Raw genomic sequence first — 24,954 nt, 5'->3', positions numbered from 1 at the left:
TAAAACAACAGATTCACTAGCTAGTTACAACTCTCCAGATTTGGGTCCATGCTAAAGAATTCCTGAACTGCACTCGATGCTCTTTTATTGGTTTGTTGTACTCTCTTTTTAAAAACTCTCCCCTTTAAAATTATTCTTCTCTTTTTTTTTTCTTTATTAGTTTTAGAGAGGAAGGGAAAGGGAGAGATAGAATCATGGATGAGAGAAAACATCAATTGGCTGCTTCCCGCACATTCCCACTGGGGATTAGGCCCACAACCTGGGCTTGTGCCCTGACCAGGAATTGAACCGGTGACCTCTTGGTGCATGGGTCGATGCCCAGCCACTGAACCACATTGGCCAGGCAAAACTATTCTCTTTAAAACTACTCAGAGTTTGACTTCAGTATTTCATTTTGCCACTGGATTTTATGATGTAGTGCATATTGAATCCAGTCCTAATTCCAGACTCAAATTTTTAAAACATATCCAAAATCATGTATTTAAAAAACGGTTTCCAGTTTTATTCTGACTTTTCCTGATGAGTGAAGTCAAGCAACTTTTCATATGTAACTTGGCCTTTTGTATTAATCTGTGAATTATCTACTAAAAGCTTTTGACATTTTTTCTGTTGTACTGTTTGGGTAATATTCTTTTAATTGACAATTAACTTTTATTAATGGTAAAATTACCTTAAATGAAAGATTCTAAAATGGCCTAGCAGAATTTAAAAATAACCCTGTCTTTTTCTGAGTGGTGGTATGTTTGGTATCCGTGACCCTCTGCATGAATAAGGGAGTTTTCAAAAAGTAATTTTATACTTATGATAAAATAATTTGTTTTTATGTATTTTTCCCTTAAGTCATCAGTGGCTTATTAAAATAAGGATATTTTTTCCTTTTTTGTAATTTGAAACAAATTGAAATGATCTTAAATGTGGGTTTTTTAAAAAATCTATTTTGATAAATGAGACTTTAATGTGATAGAATGAATATAGTAAAATTGAAAGACACTTTGAAGATTGAATTCTTTTTGTTTCCACTTGCATTACCATTATGCCAAGATCCAGAGCTTTGGTTTGACTTAATATAGGAAGCATAAAAGAGAGTAACCAATTCATGCATTTTTTTTTTTTAAACCACTGTTTGTGTAACATACAAAACCCATAAAAATGGGTACTGTAAAAATAGTTCCTTAATAATACTTCATGGTAACCAGCTGATTATAGACTGCTTAGTTAAGTAGGGAAAAAATAAATAGATTTCCTTTTTAGTTGTGCTTTTTAAGTGATTATACACACACACACACACACACACACACACACACTCACCCTTACAATGATTCAGATGTGACTTTTCCTATTCATGGTTATTTTTGAACGATCTTGGTTTTATGAATTATTCTTTTTCATGCAAGCTGTGGCTACACGTGTGGTATGTGAACTTCAGGGTGGCATTATAGCTTCCTGCCCAGTTCTCAACAACACAGAACATTTCTTAGTTGCTTCTGCTCACTACTAAATATAATGGCTGATAAAATGTTATCTACAAAACTCAAATGTCTCTTCTTTTTGAATTTCTAAGCTAAGTTATAAGTATTATCAACCTTCAGTCTAAGTTATCATTGTTGAAAAATTCTATGCAGTATATATATTTTGATAAAAAAAGAAGTGGTTTTGCCCTATGTTATTTTATTTTATTTCTTTGGGAAATGTTCTTACAATATTAGTGATGTCATAGGTTTATTGTCAAATACAGAATGCCATCAACAATTGAGGTTGAAGGGACTCTGCGCCTGTGGTTTTCTGCCAAATTGAGAAGTTATATTCAATAAATATTTTCTTTTAGTGACCAAATTTTTAGCTAATACCCCAATAATTCATGACTATTAGCTTTCATAGGAAGAACAAAAGTACATCATTGTTACACATTTTAACCTTTTGCCTGAGATTATCAGTTATGTTATATGAATTCCTTTATAGTTTAAAAAACTTAAAAAATGTACTGTCTCTTCTCTAGTACAGTTCTGGAGTTTTATAAGACTTTTCTCCATGTTCTTTATGTATGTCTCTCTTTTTTAAACACTAAGATCTTTTTCCTTTGCAGCTATCTGGAGCTTGAGGGACTTCTCAGAGAATATATTATTATTATTTTCTTTATTGGTTGTAGAGAGAGAGGAAAAGAGAGGGCGAGAGAGATGGAAACATTGATGAGAGAGAACATTGATTGGCTGCCTCCTGCATACCCCTCACTGGGGATTTAGCCCACAACCTGGGCATGTGCCCTGACCAGGAATCATGCCAGCGACCTCTTGGTGCATGGGTCAATGCTCAACCACTGAGCCATACTGGCCGGGCAATATATTATTTTTATCTATTAAAAAATCAAAGATGCTTCTCTTTCATTATTTGTAAACACTGATATTTAGCCTGTTGTACTCACATGTCTAAATTACAAAATAAGGAAACAATAAAGTAAGCATCACCTAAAGCATTATTTATCACTAATTCTCAGTCCCTGGACTTTTATATTTTCAGAATTTTTACCATCTTTTTATTTACAAATGTTGATTGAAAGCCCTATATGTACTTTTGCAGCTATAGGGTGAAGGCTATAACAACTAGAGAAGCAGAATTAATTTGAATAGAAAGGAGAGTCAGGTACCAGAGACTCTCAAAGAGAGAATCTCTGGGGCTTGATGGTCAATTGAATGTGAAGATGCAGTTAAAAAGACATTTAAAAAGTTGGAGTTTTGATTATGATGGACTTGAAGTTGCATGCCAGTAAGAGATTATGAGAATGTCATGTGTGGAACATTGGACATGCAGAGAGAGTGGGATTGATTTTGACCATTTTGACAAAGAGGTAGTTGTGAGTAAGACAGTCAGTGGGATATATGGGGTTGGAGCTTGAGAGGGAATTTGAGACTTTGGGCTTGTCTTCATAATTTATAGTGTCATCCACAGAATGGATGATTTAGCTCTGAAGGCCGGATCTGCTTGTATGACATATTGTCAAAGAGGTCTTTCCTAACCATCCTACCTAAAATTCTTACTCCTTTACCTATCCTCCTACTTTGTTTTATGTTTCTTGTTAGCACTTCTTGAATTATTCTGTACATATTTGTTTATTAGTGTTTATCTCCCTTCAGCAAGGCATAAACTGTATGAGAGCAGAAACTTGACTGTTATTCCCCCCACATTGTTATGTCCCCAGCAGCTAGAATAGTTTTTTACAATCAAAATATTTGTTGAATGAGTTGAGAATAGAGCTGAATGTGAAAACCTTAGAGGACATCTGCCTTTGAGGGGTGAGGCAATACCTGTGAAGGAGGTAGAGGAGAGAGGGACAGTGGATGCAACCAAGGAGGACACTGCTGTGAAAACCAGAGGCAGAAGGAATTGTTTTGACATAATCAAAGTATTTCCATGTATTTAGAGATGTAAATCAGTATCAAGAAAAAGCTTTTGGGTTTAGGCATTGGTAGTGTATGAATTCAAGTTTGTGTATGGGAGGATAAAAAAAAAAAAAAGACCTCCACTGAGAAGCTGGTATAGAAGGAGGACCAGAAATGGTGAAGAAGGTCTTTGAGTCAAGGCCTTTGGTGACAAGCTAGATGGTTTAGAGTTTGATAGATGATTGGCATCCACAACTTTGCATTTAAACTGTGTACTAATGCGCAAAGTTATTGAAGATAATACTATAGTTTTTATGCTTTTTTTTTTTAATTGGAGTACATCTCATAGAGGGTCACAAAGTTGCAAAATAAATGATAGTTTTCTTCCCACATGACATAAGATACTTATGTAGAACCCCAGAATATTTGTAAGTGTGTAGAAGTTTTACAAATCAGAATAAGTTTGACTGAGTGGGTGGAATAAGGACAAAAGAAAAGATAGCAAATGGCTGTAAGGATGACAGTCATTTTAGAAATGAATGTGGTTTTCAAAGGGCCTTCAAGAATGTTCTTCAGGAAGCTAATGGCAAAATTGAAAATTTTTTGTCTCTTTCTGAGGAACTGTTGCAGCCTCTTAGAGTGGCTTCATTTAAAAAAAGAAAATAGAACCTTAAGAAGTAACATCCCCAGAAATGTATTTTATTTCAAATAAGATGCAGAAAGCTTTTGTGGGAAGGCTAGAAGGTTTGATAGTAGGAAGAGTGGTTAGATAATAATCAGAATTGTTGAGAGAAGTACAAATTTGAGACATCGTTATTATTATTATTGTTTAACTAGAATGGATGGTAAAAAATCACATTTATTGACCCAGGCAATCATCATTTAAAAATACAAAGTTTATCTACTTACTAAATTGAGTATTACCTAAATTAAATTTTTTTAGTGCATGTTGAGTGTAAGAAATAGAATCATCACAATTTCCAAGAAACCCAGTAGTCACCTTTGGTGACATGGCTGATGTACTCTTTCTAAAGAAGCATCTTGGAATAAAATTGGGTCAGCCTGTTTAGGGCAGCCTCAATCATTTTCCAGTTTTTCCTCTATTATAAATAAGAAAAAAAAAATTTCTTTTGATATTGTATTAAATTACTAACAGAATTGATCAGCAGGTGACTAACAAGATGGACTTATCAGAATAAATGGAAATGGGTAGCCAGCAACAGAAATAGAACTTTCTAGGGCTTTGGGCATTCACAGCTGAAGTTGGGTTTCTCCCTGTGGCTTGGATTTCCTATTTACACAAGAAATTTTGCCTTCTCCTAGAGCCTGGAAATCCCATATATTTCGGATACTTGGAGCTTTTGAAATAGCAGAGAATGATTGTGTTAACCACAAATGTGTTCCTACTCAGGCTTTTTGGGAAACAAAGGAAAGACCACTTATATTAGCTATCAAATTTTGATAACTGGAAATAAATTATTAATATTATTTTGTTAGAAAGCAAATAATAAGCACAGTACTAAAAAAGTAAAAAACAAAAACAACAGTTTTGCAAACAGTATCATGTTACTTTAAAAAGAACCATAGTTTTGTTGCTGATCTATTTGATTTTTAGGAACCATGGACTTGATTATAAAGGTTGCTGCCATCACAGAATTGGGAGCTGCTGAGCTATTCACAATAGGTACTTTATTTTGAATTTTATGTTAAAAGATGTTTGTGGAGTATTAGGATGTAATTAAAACCACACAAGGAATTTGTTTTATCTCATGCAGGAAAAAAAAGAAAGAAAGAAAAATAAAGATCTTTGTTTCTGTATTAGCAATTTTTTTTCTCTCCTAAGGGTACTGATTAGGTGATCAAAAAGCTTTTTTGTCTGTTCTTTTAGTTTGTAAGCATTTGGAGAAAACCACTAATATTAGTTACAGTAAACTCAGAGCACATAATTATAATGTTGCAAGAAGGAAAGGAAAATTAAATCATATGAAGCTGAAGGCTGAGCTGTACAGTGTATTGAGTGATTAGTTTGAATAGAGTTTAAGTTACACTTGGTGGACGTGGGTAAATAAATCCATAATTATGATAATGCTCATAATAGATTTTAGAATTTTTTATGGCTGTAAAGTTGCTTCCCCTCATTGTAACCTAATTTGTTTTCAGTCATCAGATATTTTAGAGAAACTGATTTTTGAACCTGTGAAGACCTTATATTCATGAGGGAAGAATAGAGTATATGTAAACAACATTATTCTTAACCTTTTATGAATGTTCATTAGCATTCATTGTGGGCAGCGTATGCGGAGTGTTTCTCACATAGTCCATCTGAGGCCAATGACACTGATGATTTTCTGCTATTTTACCTCACTTCTGGGTTGATTTTAATTTTTTCTTTCAAATGGGGTAAACTCAATATTTTCTTTGTTTAAGTAGCAGGTTTATATTTATTTAAAACATGTAAATCAAGTAAGAGTCTTCACTACTTGAATTTGTGATTAGGAATTCTGTAATTATTTGGGGGGTGAATTTTGAATATGTTTGCAAGTCTGTGTATGTGGCATGCATACATTTTAGAAGTTTCTTTAAAGGTTGAAAATACTTCTGCCCGTCTTTCTTACCTTCTTTTGTTTTCTCCTGTAAAATGTAATGTTCAAAAGAGCTGCATAATATTCTGTAATTATTTAGATACAAAAATGCAAAACAAGTGGCCATTTTTATAAATATAAAAACCCATATTTTAAAGAATTCAACCCAAATACTAATTGACTGACAACCGATAAAAATGATGTAGGTGAAAATTTACTCCTTTTGTTGAATGATTTTGAAGCAACACACTTTAAACAAAAATATTTGGGAATGATTAGCCTTTGATTTAAAAAATAATAATTTTTTAAGATAAATAAATTTTAATATATTAAATGATTATACTTATTTATTAATATTGATAATTAATAGTCTTATTAATTAGAACTATCAGTAGTATTAGACATGATAATATTGTGGTTACGAAAGAGAATGTCCATGTTCTTAAGAGATATCTTCTGAATTTCTTTTGATGAAGAATTATATAATATTTGAAACTGACATTCTAATGTCAGTAATAGTATTAATAGTATTAATGTGTGTAATGCTTTTGTCCTTTAGGCCGATGTGACTCTGTAAGGTAATTGACTTTCTTTGTAGGAAAGCTCATGATGAAGTAGCAAATCTTTGGGACTTGTGTGTGTTGTAACAACACTGTTTACCATTTAACAAAGCTGAGGGAACACAACTAGTTTGTAGATCCTGAGACATTAATTAATTAAAAAATAGTTCAATAAACAAAGGAAAACTTATATTTAAGAAGAAATGTACAGAAAGTACATTGTGTAATTTTTGGATGTGCATTTACTTGACAGGAGAATTACATTTTAGTAGGGAAATACATAAATACAAATATATGACGTGTAGGTTAATTTTTTATTTCTGGATTTATGAAAAGCCCTCAGTATTTTTATTTCGGAACTTATGCATCCAATCCATAATATTGTCACACTTAAAATGATCTTATTATTAAAGCAGGCAATAAGGAATGTAGACTGTCTGAGGTCATACTTCATCACCTCTACGTGCCAGCTTTGCACTCTTTCAGAGGACTTGTATCACATACTGTGGGCCAGCTGGTCCAGTCGTCTTTCTCAGCCTTCTTTGCTCTTGCATGCCTATATTACATAATCTGTAAAAACTTAATATTTTAAGACTTTCTTGCAGCTAGGTATAGCCACACAATATGGGTCAGGACAATGAGACATAGCAAGAGTTTGTTTGAAGGTTTCTGGGAGAAACCCAGGAAAAAGAAAGGCTGAGAGAGCCTTTGTTTTCTTGATAAAAAGGGCTGACATCATCCTTTTCCCTTTCTTCCTGTCCTGAATATGGATGTGCTGCCTGGAATAAAAGCAACCATCTTGTAGCCATGAGGCAATTGACAGGAGTCTACAGAAATCATGGCCTTGACAATGTAGACCTGATGCTGCAAATGCAGAACCACTTTCTTCCAGACTACTTTTTAGGTAGGAAGAATAAACTCCAATTTATTTAAGTCACAGTTAGTGTGAGTTTCTGTTAGTTGTTGCTGAATACACTCCTAAATTGTTCCTTGTTTAATCTCAGTGAATATTTGTGAGAGTGTGTTGAAGACTTGGCTACTCATTTATTTTGAATGTGTATTTGTGTATGTGTGCGCACACACATACATACTTGCATACATAAGTGGAGGGGATGCTCTTGTTTGAATACTAACTGGTCATAGAGCCATGAGTTTGCTCAAATGCAGTTTGTAAGGAAGAACAGGGGAAGGGCAAGGTAATGGTTATATTCTAGCCACTACCCTATGTTAACACAGCTGTTGACTATTAGTCAACAATAGTTAGACTGTTAAACTTAGAGTTGACTATTCTGGCACACAAATGCACCAACTTCTGTGCTTGGTTATTAGAGATCTATGTGACCTGGTGGTATGTTTACCCTTCCATAAAGTTTATGCTGTATTATACTATCAGTCTATTATTCATTTGATGCAAAGGTAATATATTTACATAATACGAGATTCAAAGATAGTAAGGAATAAACAGGGAGAAATCTCCCTCACACTGTTCTTCAGTCAGTCCAGCTTCTCTTTGTAGAGGTAGCCAAAACAATTGTTTCTTTGAATTCATCCAGAGATATCCCAAGCATTCATGGCTGGTGTGAGGTGTGTGGTCTTTTCTTGCTTTTTACACTAGTGGTAGGAATCTATATACCAATCCTTCACTTTGCTTTTTTCACTGAATGTATCTAAGCAATCCTATCTGAATAGGTCAAGAAAGAGTTTCTTTATTCTTCTTAACGGCTACATAGTATTCTACTGTATGAATGCATCATAATTTTATTATCCATTCTCCTTTTTGGACATTTAGGTTGTTTCTGTTGCAAACAGATGCCACAGCAAATGACCATGTATATTGTCAATTCATACAAGTCATTTATAGTTTAAACTGATATGTGTATGGTAACTTTAAAATTTTCTAGTTTTGAGCCCTGGGTGATTTGGCTCAGTGATTTGAGTGTCAGCATTTTATAGAGAAAGTTTACCAGTCCCTGGCTTTAGATGATCTAGAAGAGCTCTTCTATTTGGGGCGGTTTCAAAAACAAGCATTTCTTCATTTGTTCACTAAGTGTTTGAACTTACACTACATTTCAGGCTTTGGACCACGCACTGAGAGTGTATAGCAAGGAATACAACAAAGTCATGTCCTCATGGAACTTACATTTTTTAAAGTCAGGCAGACAATAATAAGTAAACCTTATAGTCTGTCATGTAGTAGTCAGAGAAAAGTGAAGCAGAAGAGATGGATAGTAAGTGCAGGAGAGGAGCCTGCAGTTTTTGTGCATGGTCAGGGAAGGCCTCCGTTAGAAATGACATTTGAACAAAATTTCAAAGGTGAAGGACAGAAGCCATGGAGTTAATGGAGGGAAGAACATTCCAGAAAAGCGTGTGCAAAGGACATAGCAGTGTCTGGAAAGGTTGAGAAATAGCAGGGAGGCCAGTGTAGCTGAGGCAGAGCGAGTCAAGGAGAGGATGGGTAGGGCCCTCGTGTAGGGACTTGCATGCCATGTAACATGGGAGCCATGGAGAATCTTGAGAAGAGGAATAACGTGACCTGACTTACATTTTAACATAGTCATTTTGACAGTATACTGTGGGCAGGGGGGCTTGGAAGAGTGGAACCTGGGAGACCAGCCTGGGTGCCATTAGGCTATATCAGGTAGGAGGTAATAGTGGCTTGGACTCAGGTGATGGTGGTAGGAGGGGAAAAAGTGGTTGGACTCTGGATAGTTTTTGAAGGTAGACCTAATATGATTTGCTAATCAGTTGACATAGGGTGAGAGAGAGAGAGAGAGAGTCAAAGATTACTTGGTTTTTGGCCTGAGCAACTGGAAGAATGAAGTTTCTGGTTATTGATGTGGGGAACCTCCAGGAAGAATAAGTTTTATGGTAAAGATCAGGAGTTCCAGGCAGTTCTTATTAAATGCTCAAGTACAGATGTTAATTAGGCAACTGCATATTCAGGTCTCTCATTCGCGGGAAGGCCTGGGATACAATAAATTTGAGAATCAAGAGTGTGCAGATGATATTTTAAATTGATGAACCATATGAGCTCACCCGGGGAATGAGTGTAGATAAAGGAGATGTTGAAGGACCCTGGAACATTTCAGAATTAAGGTGAAGAGATGAAGAGGAATCAGCAATGAGATTGAGGAAGGACAGCCAGTGTTCCTCCTGGATAAAATCCAGGAACTTGCGAATTCCTGGAAGTCAAGTAAAGTAAATGATTCAAAGAGTGATCAGCAAGTAAAAATGCTGCTGACAAGTAGTCAGGAAGGTGAGGACGAGGGGATTGATTGATTATTGACTTGAGCACTCTGTGGAGGTCATGGGTAACCTTGCAAAGAGGGTTTGTTTGGAGTGTTGAGGGTAAAAATATCTACTTGAGTGGGTAGGGGAAGAAAGTGAGAGGAGAGAAATAGGAGACAGTGAGTATAGACATGTCTTTCAAGAAATGTTTGCTTTCTTGTAAGTCTGAAGAGATGGGGTGATAGCTGGAAAAGGAAGTTGTGGTTTTTGCTTTTTTTTTTTTTTTTTTGGTCTATATAACACACAATCAGTACATGTTTGTTTTCTTATATAGGAGAAATTAGAGCACATGATCTAGGAGAATGACCCAGCAGAGAGACAAATGACTGCTCTGCGTATTTGGGGAGAGGTGATGTGGGGGATGAATTGCTGTTGGAGGTCCTTGAGTGGGTGAGAAAAAAATGGACCATGTACATGAATCAAGAAGATGTGGTGGGGGCCTATGGAGATGGTCTCTGATTGCTTCTGGTTTTTTAGTGAATTGGGAAGCAAGGTCAGCTGCAGAGTTACGGTGAGGAAGGAGATATTAGATTTGAGGAGAAATGAGACAGTAAAGATCTGTACTTGGGAAATGTATGATTGCTGGCAGCATCAAGGGCCCATACTGAGGTTAGTGGTCATGAATTTAAAGAATGGTTAGCTATGGCAGTACCATTTCATTCAAATTCAGGTTACAGGTGCGGGCAAGGAGTTCTGCCAGGTGAATAAGGTGGCCAAGACCAGGCCAAAATAATTGATCGTTTCTGCAGGAAATTAATTACAGTGATGGACTGTGGACTTTAGCTCACCAAAGTGAGGATTTGAGGGGAGTGAGGGGCAGGTTGAAGAATTGTTGAGAATGGGCATCAGAGAGGGTGCTCACTAGAAAATCAAGGGTTCTAAGAAGTGAGATGCTTATAAGTGAGATCTGTAGAAGAGGCAGAAGTTGTTGATAATCTCAAGGATGAGGGTATGATAAGAGGAGTGAGTGGCTGACATAGAGTAGAGGACAAGATTCTTGGGAGAGAAGAGGTCAAGGAATTGAGAGGTCAGGGAATTGGAAGTGTAATCTTCAGGCCTTGAAATCACTAGGAATTATAGAGGGCAGATGTCAGAGCAACAGTGATCCGGGAGCATAAAACTTTGAGGAGTGATAGGGAGTGACCTCTGGGGGCCAGTAGATGAACTACCACACTGACAAGTCTGATGACAGGAAATTCCACTCTGGCTCAGGGTGTGTGGGCAGCCCTGAGGAGGAAGATACTACCCAACTCCAGACTTGACATAAATATTTTGTTGTTTCCACAGAACTAATGTACATTAACATAAATTTAAAAACGTGTGTACCCCTAATGAGTGTAGAACTGCCAACTCTTTGTTACAATTAAAATGGAAAGAAAACTGCACGGTTCTCTCAGTCCACAAGCACTAGCATTGTATGTTGGCACGCAGACCTGCATGTCTTCAAATCTGCTGTTTTTTGCTAGGCTGTGGCATTAACTAACATGAACATGAAACAGCCACAGGGCTCAGGAGTCCTGGGATGGAGCCCAGCCAGATGAGTACAGAAAGTGAGTGATTCTTCTTTTCTTTAGCCCAGAATTTGATGCATCAACTTAAGTATGAAATTAAAAATTTGAATTACTGGCACTCCACTTTTTCCTTCATGGTGCTCACCATCAAAACAGCATTGTTCAGTCAACTGTCTGCACAGATCTTGCTCTTGTTAAAAATGGCCCTAAAATATGTGTGCTGTTTTGAAATGTTTTGGGCTGAAGGGTATTTCTAATGTTACCTTTTTTGGTTGTACACGAGGTTAGGGTTTTGTGTGCCACCACTGACTGTAGTGTGCCACCACTGACTGGGCTATATTTAGTTGTCTCTCTTGGTGGATATGCATAATTGAAAACGTGCAAATGAAAGCATCCCTCTGTCCCCTCTTCAAATTTAGAACCTTTTATGAGTCTCACAGTAGTGCTTCATTTGATTTCTATGTTTCCAACAATTTTGTGGGTGGAGGATCTTTTTGCTCTTTAGTAATTATCCCTTTCTGGGAGACAGGTCCAAAATAGACCTTGCTTATATGGAAGTCCCCAGATTTCTTAGAGTGACATTTCAATGTTTATCTCAGCCTAGTAACATAAAAACTCTCTTGATGATGTTCTGTATCTATATCTCTGTGTATCTGAGTAAACTTGCTAATCTATAGACTGTCTATAATTTTTATTTATTTGTTTATTTATTCCTTTAGAGTTGCTTGAGTTCGGTGGTCTACTGTTCATCCTTCTATAAATTAAAGTAACTGACACATTTGGTTTTTCAATGCCACTTATGTCATATTAATTCCAGTAAATTTTGCAAATGCAAATAAAGGAATGGAGTTAAACTTTTTTGGTTACTGTTGCTCGCTTTCTGGTTCTGTAATGACAAAATCTCTCTCCAATAATGTTTAAATTTTTTTAGAAAGTCATGGATTTTTCTTTATGCCTATCAGCCAGTTTTTAAGATATTTATGGTTTACCTCTGCAGTTCTTTTTTTTTTTTTTTGGCTCTATTTATTAGACATAGTTAATGGTTACCCACAGCCCAGGGCTTCTAGGCATGCAGACTGTAAAAATCCACAATTAAATCAAACAGGGCAGCTAAAATTCCACAACGAAGGTGAAAAAAAAGTTCAGGGCTTTATTTAGTAAAGAATGACAAGCTGAAAAATAGATCCTGCCCAGCACCCTAAAGTTAACAAGTTAGAGCTCTATGGAATTAGGACAGGGTGGGAATTCCAGAGATGAATGAGGCCATGATGGACTGACAAAGGGAAAGAAGCTGGGCCTTGAACTAGGGAAAGAATTCTACAGGAAACAGTAGACCTCTCTATGCCCAGGATTCTCTGGTAACTGTCCCGGAGACACTGCAGCCAATCTTACATAATGATGGCAGAACATATAAAAACCTTGATTGAAATGACAGGTTGAGGTCACTGACTCCTTGCACACATTCTGGTGTGGTACAGAAACAGCAGTGACCCAAGTGCCCTTCTTGCTAGAACACCTGCCTTCAGTCCCCAGTGGAATTTCTTCTGGTCTCACTTCTACTCTAAGCAGCATCTGCTGCACTGTGTACTCAGCATGATGGGATGAGTATGGTTTGTTCAGCCACACTGGGTCACCTGATTGGGCCCAAGGGAAGGAAGGCTGCAGGGCACATGGGGGTCTCTCTCCACACTCACTGAGGAGCTGTCACCTGGACTACCACAGAAGCCTCCTCAGCAGCCTCCCTACCTCTTTTCTGACTACTGCCAATCCCACTATTGTCCACATAGCAGCCTATTCTAATAACTTTCTTATATCTCTGACAGTCCTCCATTATAAAGAGGACAAAATAGACATTACCTCATGGATTCTGGGATCCCTCTCACTCTACTCCCTTGCTCATTATGCTGGCCTCATTGGTCATCATCTTGTTTTTCTAAATTCCCAAGTTCTGTCACACCTCAGGACATTGGCATGTCCCAGTTTCTCTGTCTGGAATGTACCTGTTTTCAATCTTCATCTGGTTCCTTTTTCATTATCATCTTTTTTTTTTTTTTCTTTATTGATTTTAGATAGAGAGGAAGGGAGAGGGAGAGAGAGATAGAAACATCGATTGGCTGCCTCCTGCATGCCCCTCCCACTGGGGATCAGGCCCACAAGCTGGGCATGTGCCCTGACTGGGAATTGAACCAGTGATCTCTTGGTGCATGGGTTGACACTCAATCACTGAGCCACATTGGCCGGGCATTCATTCTCCTTATCTTTTTTTTTTAATTCTCACCTGAGAACATTTTTTGATATTTTGTTCAGATAGAGTGGGAGACAGAGAGAGAGAGAAAGAGAGAGAATGAGAGAAACATTGATGTGAAAGAAACACATCAAGTGGTTGCCACCCACATGACCCAACCAGGGCCAGGGACAAACTGCAACTGAGGTACGTGCCCCTAGCAGGAACCAAACCCGGTCTCTCCAGACGGCCAATGCTCTAACCGCTGAGCCAAACCGGCCAGGGCCATTCTCCTTATCTTTTAATAAAAACAAAGTGTTACCTTCTCAGAAAGGCCTGTCAGCAGTGAGTCTTGCCTGCCCCTACTCCTCTCCATCTCAGCCCCTTGTGTGTTTCCTCTGTGGAACTGTCACAGTGTCAGTAACATGTGTGTGTTTGCTTATTTGGACATCTTCCCCCTCAGAATGGAACCTCTCTGAGAGCTGGACCACATATGTCTTGTTACCAATGTAATCCCAGATTAGCATCAAGTATTTAATTAATAGGTACTCAACTAGTTATAGAATAAATGAAGGAAAAGTAACAGTGATATCAACACACTGTTGTAGACGATGGGTCACTTTTTTTGTTGACCCCTCCTCTTTCAGTGCATAGCCTTTTTTATTTTCCTTAACCCAATTTAAGTGTGATGCTCCCAGAAGGAAGTCAGGAGCTCACTGTGGGAGCTCTGGGTCCAGCAGTGCTTGCGTGACGTTTTGAAACAATTAAAAATATTGTTGGAGCTTTGTTAGCAAGGTAAGGCCCTTTTTATTATGACCACTGTCATCAGCCTGCTAAGCAGGAGATCTTGGAAATACCACCTTCTTGACTTTCTGAAACAGCAGTTGCCGTCTTTTATAGCTGTCATCTCATCCTTTTCTTCTGCCACAAGATGACTCCAGTCTGTTCCTTCCTCTGCTGTTACCATTTCAGCAAGCTGACCAGTTCTGGACCACTGGTTCCTTGCCATTCCCCTCTGATATTCTTGGTTTAGTCAGTTTGATCTCTTTCTTATGTCGTTTCTCCCACTGCATAGTTGAGGACATTCTCTACACTCTTGTTCCTCGGATCTCAAGACTCTGCTTCTGTCCTTTCTTTTCTTGGTTCTTCCCATTAATTCTTATCTTCTTGATACGACAAACTGCCCTCTATGCCAAACCCAGTTGTCTTTTTCCAGTGTTGCCTGTGCCCAAAGAGCATGCCTCTATATGTGAACAGCCAAGCAGCCATTTACTCCTTCTCCAGGTCTAGATCATCTATTCTGAGCTCTCTGTACTTTTCTTTGTGACCTTTCTCAAGGTTCACCTTGTTCAAGTAGTCAAGGGCTGTGACTGCTCATTCTAGTGCTTGCACAGTGCCATGACATGGATCCAAGTCCAACCTACTGTCCAAGGGCAGATTTTCCCTTTGCTCCTCCTTGAGGCCTTTTGCTAATAAAGTGAGCTTGCCCTTATTAAGTCATAGAACACTTAACACAGGCCTACTATTGGGCTGTTTATTCATTAATCTAACAAATACTTATTGACCACCTGTTTTGTTTCAGATGCTGTTCTAGGTGGTGGTTGGTGAGCAAAACATTGCAATTGTCCATACATTCTAGTGGACACAAGCACATATTCATAGTATGTGCATCGTATAAGTAGTTGCATATATATAAATTAAATGTTATTATACACTGTTATGTAACTTTTATGTAAGTAAATTGTGTCTTGACAACAGGGTTATATGTTTTTCAGAAACTTTTTTTTTAATCTTTGTATACATACCGCTTGGGAGAATGCTTAGTACAGAACAGGTATTCAGTAAGTTCAGTGACTTGATTAAAAATAAAATACAAAAAGAAGAAAGAAGAGAGAGAGAAGTATATTCAAGTGAGATACAATACCCCACATAGTAATGCACTGATACATTGTCTAATTGCAGTCTAGCCCTGCTGTATTAATGGGTGTCTTCCTGCTTTAGGTTTAAGATATGTTAGCTTACTATATCTAATATAAAACAGCTTCATTTAAAGTTCACACTCTAAACAGTGCAGTGTTTATAGACCTAGAGTTCTAATTTCAAGCACTGATAGGTGATATTGATAATATACATACATGATAAGCTATTTACCCTCTCCAGAAGATAACAAATATAAAAAAGATTGAAGCAATCACCATTTGTTCAGGAAAAACACTCCTGTGTGTCTCCTCTGCATCCAGTACTTCAGTTTTGATGCTCCTGGTCACCAAGCAGTTCTCTGATCCTCCAGATACCAGTTAGGTGTGCAGCAGTTTAACTCAGTTCTGACACTGTTTACCTGGAGATTGCATCAGATCCCACAGGTTAAGGGCTCAGTCCCACAAGACTGTCTCGACTTCAGATGCCAGTCACAAAACCAGGTTGTCACTTGTTCTTTCACTTGTTGTTCTGACCTACAGCTATACATTGCAGGTTCTCACAGAACTCAGGAAAAACAGTTTGCTTACTAGCTTACTGACTTATTATAAAAGACTATAACTCAGGGACAGCCGGATGGAAGAGATGCATGGGGCAGGTTCTGTGGGAAGGAGCTCAGAGCTTTCACGTCTTCTCTGGACCTGCTGCTCTCCTAGCATCTCCATATGTATACCAACCTGAAGCTCTTCAAACCCTGTCCTTTTGGCTTTTATTGAGGCTTCATTGCATAGGCATGATTGATTAAATCACTGGCCATTGGTGATTAATTCAACCTCTAATCCCTCTCCCTGTCTAAGGTCGGGGGCTGAAAGTTCCTACCCTCTAATCACATAATTGATTTTCCTGGCAACCAGCCCTCTCCTTATGTTACTTAGGGGCTTTCCAGAAGTCACCTCATTTACATAAACTCAGGTGTGGTTGAAAGGGACTTGCTGTGAGTAACATTGTTCTGTAGGCAGTTGGGAGCCATCCATGGTTTTTGAATGGTTTAATGATGTGATCATAGTCTGGGCAAGTAATTCTTATTTAACTTTGATATCTTTGTTTCCCGTCCTCCTCATATCCATTCTGTAAACAGCCCTGTTGGTTCTACTTACAGAATAAATCCTAGGCTTACCCTCTGCTGATAGTGTCCACTGCCACGAGGCTCACTCAGGCCCTGTCGTTTCTCAACTGGGCTGCCATGGCAGCTTCTATGATGGTTTTTTGCTGCTTTTCCTCTTGCCCTGCCAGCCAGTCCAGTGCAAGTATAAAGCCCTGCATCGTCTTTTCATCACACTTGGAGTAAAATCCAAACTCCTTGCTGAGCCCCAAGGCCTTGTGTAACCCTACTTGACCTGGCCCTGCCCCTCTCTGAACTCACGGTCTACCCTCTCTCCCCCCTCTCTCACTTATTTATCTGAGTTGCAGCTTTCTCATTTGTAAAATGAAGGAATTATTTTGGATAGTCTCCAAGAACACTTTGGCCTCCTTTATATTTTCTAAACACCCAAGCTCCTTCCCACCTCAGAGTCTGTGCATTTGCTTGATTGGTCTGCCTAGAATGTTCTTCCTCCCAGATCTTCACATGGTTAGCTTCTTCCTAAAAGATGACTTCCCTGCTCCAGTCATACCCTCCATAATTTACTGAGACTCATTTTCTTCATAGCACACTTACTCTTGTCTGGATAGGTTTCTTTATTGACTTGTGAGTTTATTACTCGTCCCCCAACCTGCTCAACTAGATATGAGCAGAGTCTTCATTGTGTTCACTGCTGAACTGCCAATACGTGGAAAAGCTCGGACACATAGTACATATTTATTGAATTAATAAATGTAGAGATTATAATGACTGGAACAGGGAGACCAGACTAAAGCCTGCTGCAGTGTACTCAGCATGAGAGAGTGCACCGAGAGTCTTGTCAGAGGAAGAGGGGGCTGGTCGTTGGAAAGGGAAGAGCTAGAGACATTTGAACTTGGATGAGTTATGAGGAACCCAGGATTCTTTTGGACACTCACCCAACCATCTTCATTTCAACCCCATCCTGCACTCCTGCCTTCAGAAGAACTTGAAGCCTACAATTTGTGATTTTGAGGGTTTTATGACAAAACTGCATGGTTTCCTATAGGTGCCCCTTCAACCAAACTCCCCCCCCCCTTCTCCCTGGAAGCTTAGGTTTTAGCTTTCACAGGTCTGCTGTGTGAGCAATTACTTGTCCATTTCCTAAAAGGAGAGTTTTTTTTTCTTGTCTGTCTTTTTCTCTGTCCTTATTAGGCCATGTCTATTTTTCTTTCCCTCAGCTTACTGGGTTTTGAGGAAGGGGTGGAGATAAATGCATGTGTTTAATCTACCAAGTTTAACCAGAAGCTCCTCCCAAATCCAGTTTGGTTGGTTTTATTTTTACTAATTTATTTGATAGTGCTTGGGTTCACATGCTCACTTGCTATGCCAGATATTTGAAGATGTCACTGAGGAGGAGAAATGAGAGGTTCTAAACCATGGTGTTCTTGAAATGCTCACAATGGTTGGCTCAGTATGTGAGATCTCAGAGACCCAGTCATTTCCAACTATTAGACTCTCATGATAGAGATACAGTTCCACATTTATTTGTGCAAATCTTTCGGAGTGTTTTAACATGTTTGTAATAAAATTTATGGTTTATTTAAAATTGAACTTAAGGTACTAAAAGCTTTTGGTGGCATGCCCCTGATAGGAGGGAGAACCTGGAAGGTGATCCCTAAGAGCTGATCAAAGGGAGTTGCTGAGCATTTTTTCTTGTATTTGTGTTTGGTCTTTTAATCTGGTAGTGTTTCCAGTTCCATTCTGAATACAATAATGCACATTCCACCCCCATGCAGGTCATCTTGGCAGCATCTGGTACTGCCTTTGCCAAATGACCCCTGTTCAGGCAGCAGCCTGCCTTTGCTATCAAATCTATACAAGGTAGGAGCAATGGTGATTGCCAGGGAATGGCCTCATGCAAGATCTTATTCATACCACATTTTTGTTCTAGTGATCAAATGAAAATAGTAAAATTAACTGAGAAATGATCACTAGTCATTTCTGCCTAGGTTCGCCTTTCCTGGCCAGTGAAGATGGTGTGCTTGGAGGAGTGATTGTTCTTCGATCTTGCCGATGTTCTGCAGAGCCCGACTCCTCCCAAAGCAAGCAGACACTTCTAGGTAAGCTGGACATAAACATTATGTGTGTCGTTCTCTTTCATTTTTTTTCAATACATGGGAAGATTTATATCGTTAAGTTAGTAAGCTGCGGGAGGCTCAGGATGCCCTGTTGACATGTAACCTTCTCTATTCTACTGATCTTTTTGCATAGATAAACATCAAAGGATGAATGTGTTTAGAGCATATTTTTCAAATGGGCTTAGAACCAAGGACCTTCACTAAAGCTCAGTATTAAGAATATTGAACAATGTATTCATCCCTTGCCTATTCTACAAAACATTTAAGATGACCCATAACAATGTACACAGTAACATAGAGAGCTTCTTCCTGTTCTCCCTCCCAGAAAGCAGTCAGAACCACGTGAAGAACTACTGGCCTAGAAGTCCGTCCTGGCTCTACCACTTGTGAGCTGTGACACCTTCACGCATCAGTCTCACTGTTCTGTGTCACTTCCACATCTGTAACATAAGACGTCTGCCATGTCCTGCTCTTAAAGCTTTGGTGAAGAAGGGCCAAATGAGTTTTTTTCAGATTTGCAGATGTTCATCCAGATGTGTGATTTTGTGTTTAGCCAAGAGCATCAGTGGGGATAAAACCCAGCCTGCTGTCTGCTTGCCATGGCCCAAACTTGTAGGGCTGCCTCTTCCTGTGGGTGCCTTTTCCTAATTCATTCATCTAGAGGGAGTATTTTAAAAATCTGCAAAGGGTGCCACATAAACCGGCCGGCAGTTATTTTTTTTATTGACTTTTAAATTGAAGTGTACATACACTCAGAAAATTGCACAAATCATAGCTATATATAATAATTACATATTACAAAGTGAATTCACCCATGTAAGATAAAAGACAGAACTTTACTACAACCCCAAAAGACCCCTGGAAACCCCTCCAAAGTTAACCACTCAGCCTCTGCCCCCTCCAAAGTTAATCACTCTGCTGACTTCTAGCACCTAGATTCGTTTTTCTTGGTTTTACATTTTATGTAAATGGGATCATAGAATGTGTACTCTTTGTGTCTGATGTGTTCAGTGAACTTTAAACCTGTTAGATTAATCCATGTTATATGTGTTAGCAGTTTATTTATTTCCCTTGCTTGTTATCTCATTATATGGATATACAGTGTGTGTTTACCCACTGTTCTCTAAGTATTTTTATATAAGCAGTATAAGTGATTCACAGGGGCTGTAATAGTTCAACCCTTGGTGTAAATTTCCTTAAAGAAAGTGTGGGTGGTGCCTGATCTATGTTGTATGATTGTTGTGAATTGTTATAGTACAAGTCTCTTCATCCCCTGAGGTTCTCTGAGTATAAAATAGAACACTGAGCATTTCTTCTGAGTGTAAACAGTATTTTTTCTGTAGAAGCCCAAAGAGCTATCATAGAATCTCTTCCCTCATTCCTCAACGGAAAAAAAAAGTACTTTTATATAAAGGGCCTCTGTCTATACCTGGATTCATTTTTTTTGTTGTATTCTCTTTCTCTTCCTACCCATATACTTGGTACTTGCTTCTGGGAAGTGTTTTTTGTTTTTTGTTTTTTTGTTTTTTTTTTAAATGGCCACTTTTTATAAAAATAAAAAAATAAATGGGTACCCTTTGTTAAAATAAGGTACATTAGCCATTTGCTTTTTTGGTATCTTAATTATTGCTGTGAATCCTTTAAATACCTTTCCCAGTTAGATAGCAGAGAGTTTGCTTTTAAAATATGCAGAGAATGCCCGGCCTCTGTGGCTCAGTGGTTGGGCGTCGACCCATGCACCAAGAGGGTTGCCGGTTCGGTTTCTGGTCTGGGCACATGCCCAGGTTGTGGGCCCAATCCCCCAGTTGGGGGCATTCAGGGGGTGGCCATTCGATTTTCTCTCTCATCGATGTTTCTGTCTCTGTCTCCCTCTCCCTCTCTCTCTAAAAATTAATAAAGGGAAAAAATTAAAAAACAAAAACAAAAAACAAACATGCAGTCGATATATCTGGGCCTTCCAAAAGAACTCAGAATAAATCTTAGTACCAGGAGGTGGGAGGACAGTTATTAAACTGCTTCATGAACTGTTCCCAGTACAGAGGGACAGCTCTTTATAAGCCTGGACTCTTGACCATTTGAGTTAATCCTGAAAATTGTAAGGTATTTTTGGTGGCATAGTATAGAAATGCATATTTAAGGATAAGTCATAGAATTTTAGTTTATGTTAAATAGTTTTTATCAGCAAGTTAGTAATTTGTAAATTGATATTTCTGCTCTCTGTTTCAAGAAGAAGAATAAAGTGTAGTGTCAATTTATGAAATAAGTGAAATCTTGCTATTGTTAAAGTGAATTAGAGGGATTGATGTTTGTGAGGTTTATCTACTAAAACCCAGTGAAACCTAGTATAAACTTATAGATGCTACAAACTACATGGATTTTTACATTTTTGCTTTAAGAACGTTATGTATATTCAGTATGTAGTAAGACAACAAACACAGTAAAAATATAGGAAGGGAGACATGAAAGTCACCTTTGCCGTTCCATTCCCAGAGCCCCCAGTCTCTGGTTCTGGTTATTCTTCTGGAAAACACCTTCACTCTATGGAACATATTCATGCTTCTGTTTCTAGGTTAATCAATAATTTATGCTGCTTTTTGGGGAAAATAATTAAAAACAAAGCTCACACTTCATTTCCCTTTCCTCCTGACTTTTGTTAGAATTCTACTCTAACTTGAAATTATATGTTTTGATTTTATTGCTACTTTAACACACTATTTCTTGATTCATCAGCTTTATATAATCTCTATCAACTATCCCTCACCCCTTAGTCTTTGTAAGAGTAGGAAAGTTTTTGCACTCTATCTTTTTTCTCCTTCCCTCACTCCCAACCCTACCTCAATCTCTAGCAATCATACCATTGTTGTCATGGTTATTAACATTTGCATTATGCCTTATAGCTATACTTGTCTCTATTTGTGTCTTTGATTAGAGGCTCATTTCAAATAGTGCCAATTAGTAACCAGCATTGACAGTATCAAGATTGTGTATGTAATATCAAATATGCCCTGGCGAGTTTGGCTCAGTGGTTAGAGTGTTGGCCCATAGACTGAAGGGTCATGGGTTCAATTTCTAGTCAAAGGCACTTACCTGAGCTGCAGGTTTGATCCTTAGCCCTGGTCAGGGTCTTGTGGGAGGCAGCCAATCGATTTGTCTGTCTCACACCAATGTTTCTCTCTCTCTCCTTCCCTTCAATTCTATCTAAAAATCAATGAAGAAATACTCTTGGGTGAGGATTAACAACAACAAAAATTGTGTAAATATTATTCACTGCAGATCCTGGTAGTGAAGGATTGTACCCATAAGGGAGTGTCTGTCATACACTGCTGTCTACAAAAGGAGAATATTTCAAACATAAAGCTTAGATGGATTCTCCTGTGCTGTATCCCGTCATTTGCCCCAAATCAGGCACAATTTCATTTGCTTTATGTTTGGACCATGACTTCTCATTTGTTGCTTTATAAAACTCGTGGCTCTTTAGTACTAGGAACATCTATTAACCAAGACTTCTCATAAGCCTTTCTTTCCTACACATCTAAATGAAACAAAGACTCCAAATTAAAATTAACTGCTATGTATTGTTCAATCACTTGTTTTGTCCCAAGAATAGAATAATCAAAATGATCTCTAACTCCAGCTTTTTCTGTGTCTACTTTCTTTTCTGGAAATCATAAATGGTGTTTACATCACACCACTAAGGCAGTTTCAGTGAAATCCCATTGCCACTTGGTAGAGTATTCAGAAAGACATTACTGAACCACTTCTCTGGACAAATACATCAATTACAAGAGCCCCAGTGGGCCCCTTCATGGGTGGGATGACTCAAATACAGGCGCTTTCAAGATCTATCTTTCCTTTACTGATTCATGAATAGAATTAGAAAATCTCAGTCAGGAGTGAAGGAAGTCGTCTTGTGTGACCTTGTTACATGTGCTTTGCCCATGAATTGTTTGTAAGAGATGAGGTCTAATTCCTCATCCCCTGAGATTCCCTTCCAATGTATAAAAATATGGCAAAGTGACAGTGTGTGACTTCTGAGACAAGGTCCAAAAAGGCATTGTGGCTTCCTCCTTGCTCTTGCTGTTGGATCACTCACTCTGGGAAACGCCAACAGCCATGTTGTGAGGACACTTAAAGCAGTATGTGGCAATAAGTGTGAACTTCCAACAGCCAGTAAGGCATGGAGGCTTCCTGCCACAACTTCAACTCTGAGTGAGCTTTCAGATGACTGCAGCCCTGGGCAGATTTCTTGATTGAAATCTCTTGAGAAACCCTGAGCAAGTACCACTCGACAAAGCCACAGAGATGCTAAATATTTGTTGTTTTAAACTGCTACATTGTGTGGTAATTTATGCAGCAATAGATAACTAGTAGACCTTTGGAATCCCCTCACTGCCAAATGCCTCCTAGTCTAACAGTGTCCAGTGACAAATCAAGGTGCTCTGGTGCATCCCTAGGCAGCTCAGATGGTCAGACTTCAGTTTCAGCACTGGATCCTGATTCTCTTCTTTGGATCCTCTGGAACAAATGAGATCAGTTCCCTTCACTTTGCAGGCTCGAATCACTCTTTTCCACACTATCTCCTTCCCACCTCTACTCATCTCCCACCTCCATACTGCCACGAGACTTGTCTCTATGTAGAGAATCTAACTGTGGTCTGAAAAACAGGAGAAGTCGGGAGAGAAACAGACTGTCCTGAAGCAGAAAGGGACATAAGGAGAACCTTACCCAACTGTGACTTAGAGAGCTACACCAATCCCAGGATCAGAAGGATGATAGTGGTTAAAACAAAAGTCATTTAAGTATATGTAATTAGTTTGTCTGTATGTCTAAGTGAATGCTAGATAACTTTCCATAAAGTAAAATATGTATTCCTTATCACTTCCATGCTCTCTACTTTTAATTCTTCAGTGAACATGCACACACACACACACACACACACACACACAGAGTCCTACCTCTATTGCTCATTTCCCTGCAAGGTAGATGGGAACCACTTAACTTGATGAGAAATTCACAGCCTTCATATGCTCCCAGAACACACTTTTGTGTTTCTGACTACTACTACTTTTTCTCCATTTATCTGCAAATCCCTAAGTTTTGGCCACTCCAAATTGCTTGGTCTTCTTCTGGAGGGTCGTTTTTTCCACAGTAACTTTCACATGCTTTTTTTCGTATTTGAAAGGCTCTGGACCAATTACATTCCTGCTTTTTAAAAAAAAAAAAATTATCAGGGTTTAAGAGTATCATATAGATTTCAGTTATGGATTTCTATCTTACAAGATCTGGTATTGCACCACCCCAAATCGAATTATCTCCCGTCACCATATATTAGATCCCCCTTACTCCCTTACCCCCTTCTTTAAGACCCAGGATGAGGAGGAATCTTTTGGTAATTCTTTGGAAGCCCTTCTCCCAGGTGATTTGTTTCTTTCTTGTGTTCTTTTTGCAACGTACATAACATATCCTAGACATGTGTTAAAGTGTCTGCTCCTCCCTCCAGGCCAGGCACTTCTTAACCTTTTTTCTGAACTCAATTATTTCAAAGGAATAGATCACAGGTCTTTGAACCTTAGTGACTCACATAGACGGTACAGGGGTTTGAAATAACTTTCCAATTATTAGAAGATTCCACTTATAAAAGACTCACACCAGACTGTGAATCATTTGAGGACAAGGACTGTGTCATATCCAACTTTCTACCCACCCTCCATAGTAGGCTCCCAATAATTATTTGATGAATAAATTAAGCACCAAATGGAAGTTCCTTATTGATTATTTAGCAGAAATTTTAAAAGAAATTGACCACTCTTTTGGAAAAATGAAAAGTCACATAAAATAACTTCACAAGTTCTTAAAAACAAACAATATGGGTAGAAAGTATTAGATAATGACAAGTATCCAGGAACAAGAAGACAATTTGGAGACAGTTTAAATGGATTGCAGAAGACAGCCTCAACAAACAGCCTTGTAAAAAGGACAATTTGGATGTGAATGTGTTTGCAGCACCCATCCCACCACCTCCTACCCCCAGATCACAAGATGCTGGCAAAGCCCAGCCTACAAATCACTGCTTTAAAGCAAAGCAAATGCTTGTCCCTGTAATGAAACAGCTGAGAAGAATTAATTTTCTCTGCTTTTAGAGAAGAAAAACAATATATTTTTACCTGCTAAAGTACAATTACATGTGTTTTCCAGGCCTCTACAGAAGTGCTTTATTGAGGCCACTGTATATATTATGGTTTAATAATTGTATAAACA

At 38.4% G+C, this 24,954-nt stretch overlaps 1 protein-coding gene across 10 annotated transcripts in view; it reads left to right on the top strand.

The window, feature by feature from the left end:
- The window catches only part of TASP1 (taspase 1), a 318,727-nt gene that overhangs the window by 234,536 nt on the left and 59,237 nt on the right, over window positions 1–24,954 (top strand). For 5 of the 10 annotated variants that reach the window (XM_036244396.1, XM_036244395.1, XM_036244400.1 and 2 more), the window contains 2 exons: window positions 4,990–5,058; window positions 18,568–18,678. In XM_036244396.1, the coding sequence (XP_036100289.1) occupies window positions 4,990–5,058; window positions 18,568–18,678 (180 nt within the window). Of the gene's footprint in view, window positions 1–4,989; window positions 5,059–7,307; window positions 7,421–11,270; window positions 11,303–18,567; window positions 18,679–24,954 lie in introns of those variants that run through there. The other 5 variants (XR_004957029.1, XM_036244399.1, XR_004957028.1 and 2 more) reach the window with 4 other exon arrangements.

This window comes from Molossus molossus, unplaced genomic scaffold (assembly GCF_014108415.1).
Source record: "Molossus molossus isolate mMolMol1 unplaced genomic scaffold, mMolMol1.p scaffold_m16_p_6, whole genome shotgun sequence".
NCBI lineage: Eukaryota > Metazoa > Chordata > Mammalia > Chiroptera > Molossidae > Molossus > Molossus molossus.
This window is presented reverse-complemented; position numbering and strand designations above follow the sequence as displayed.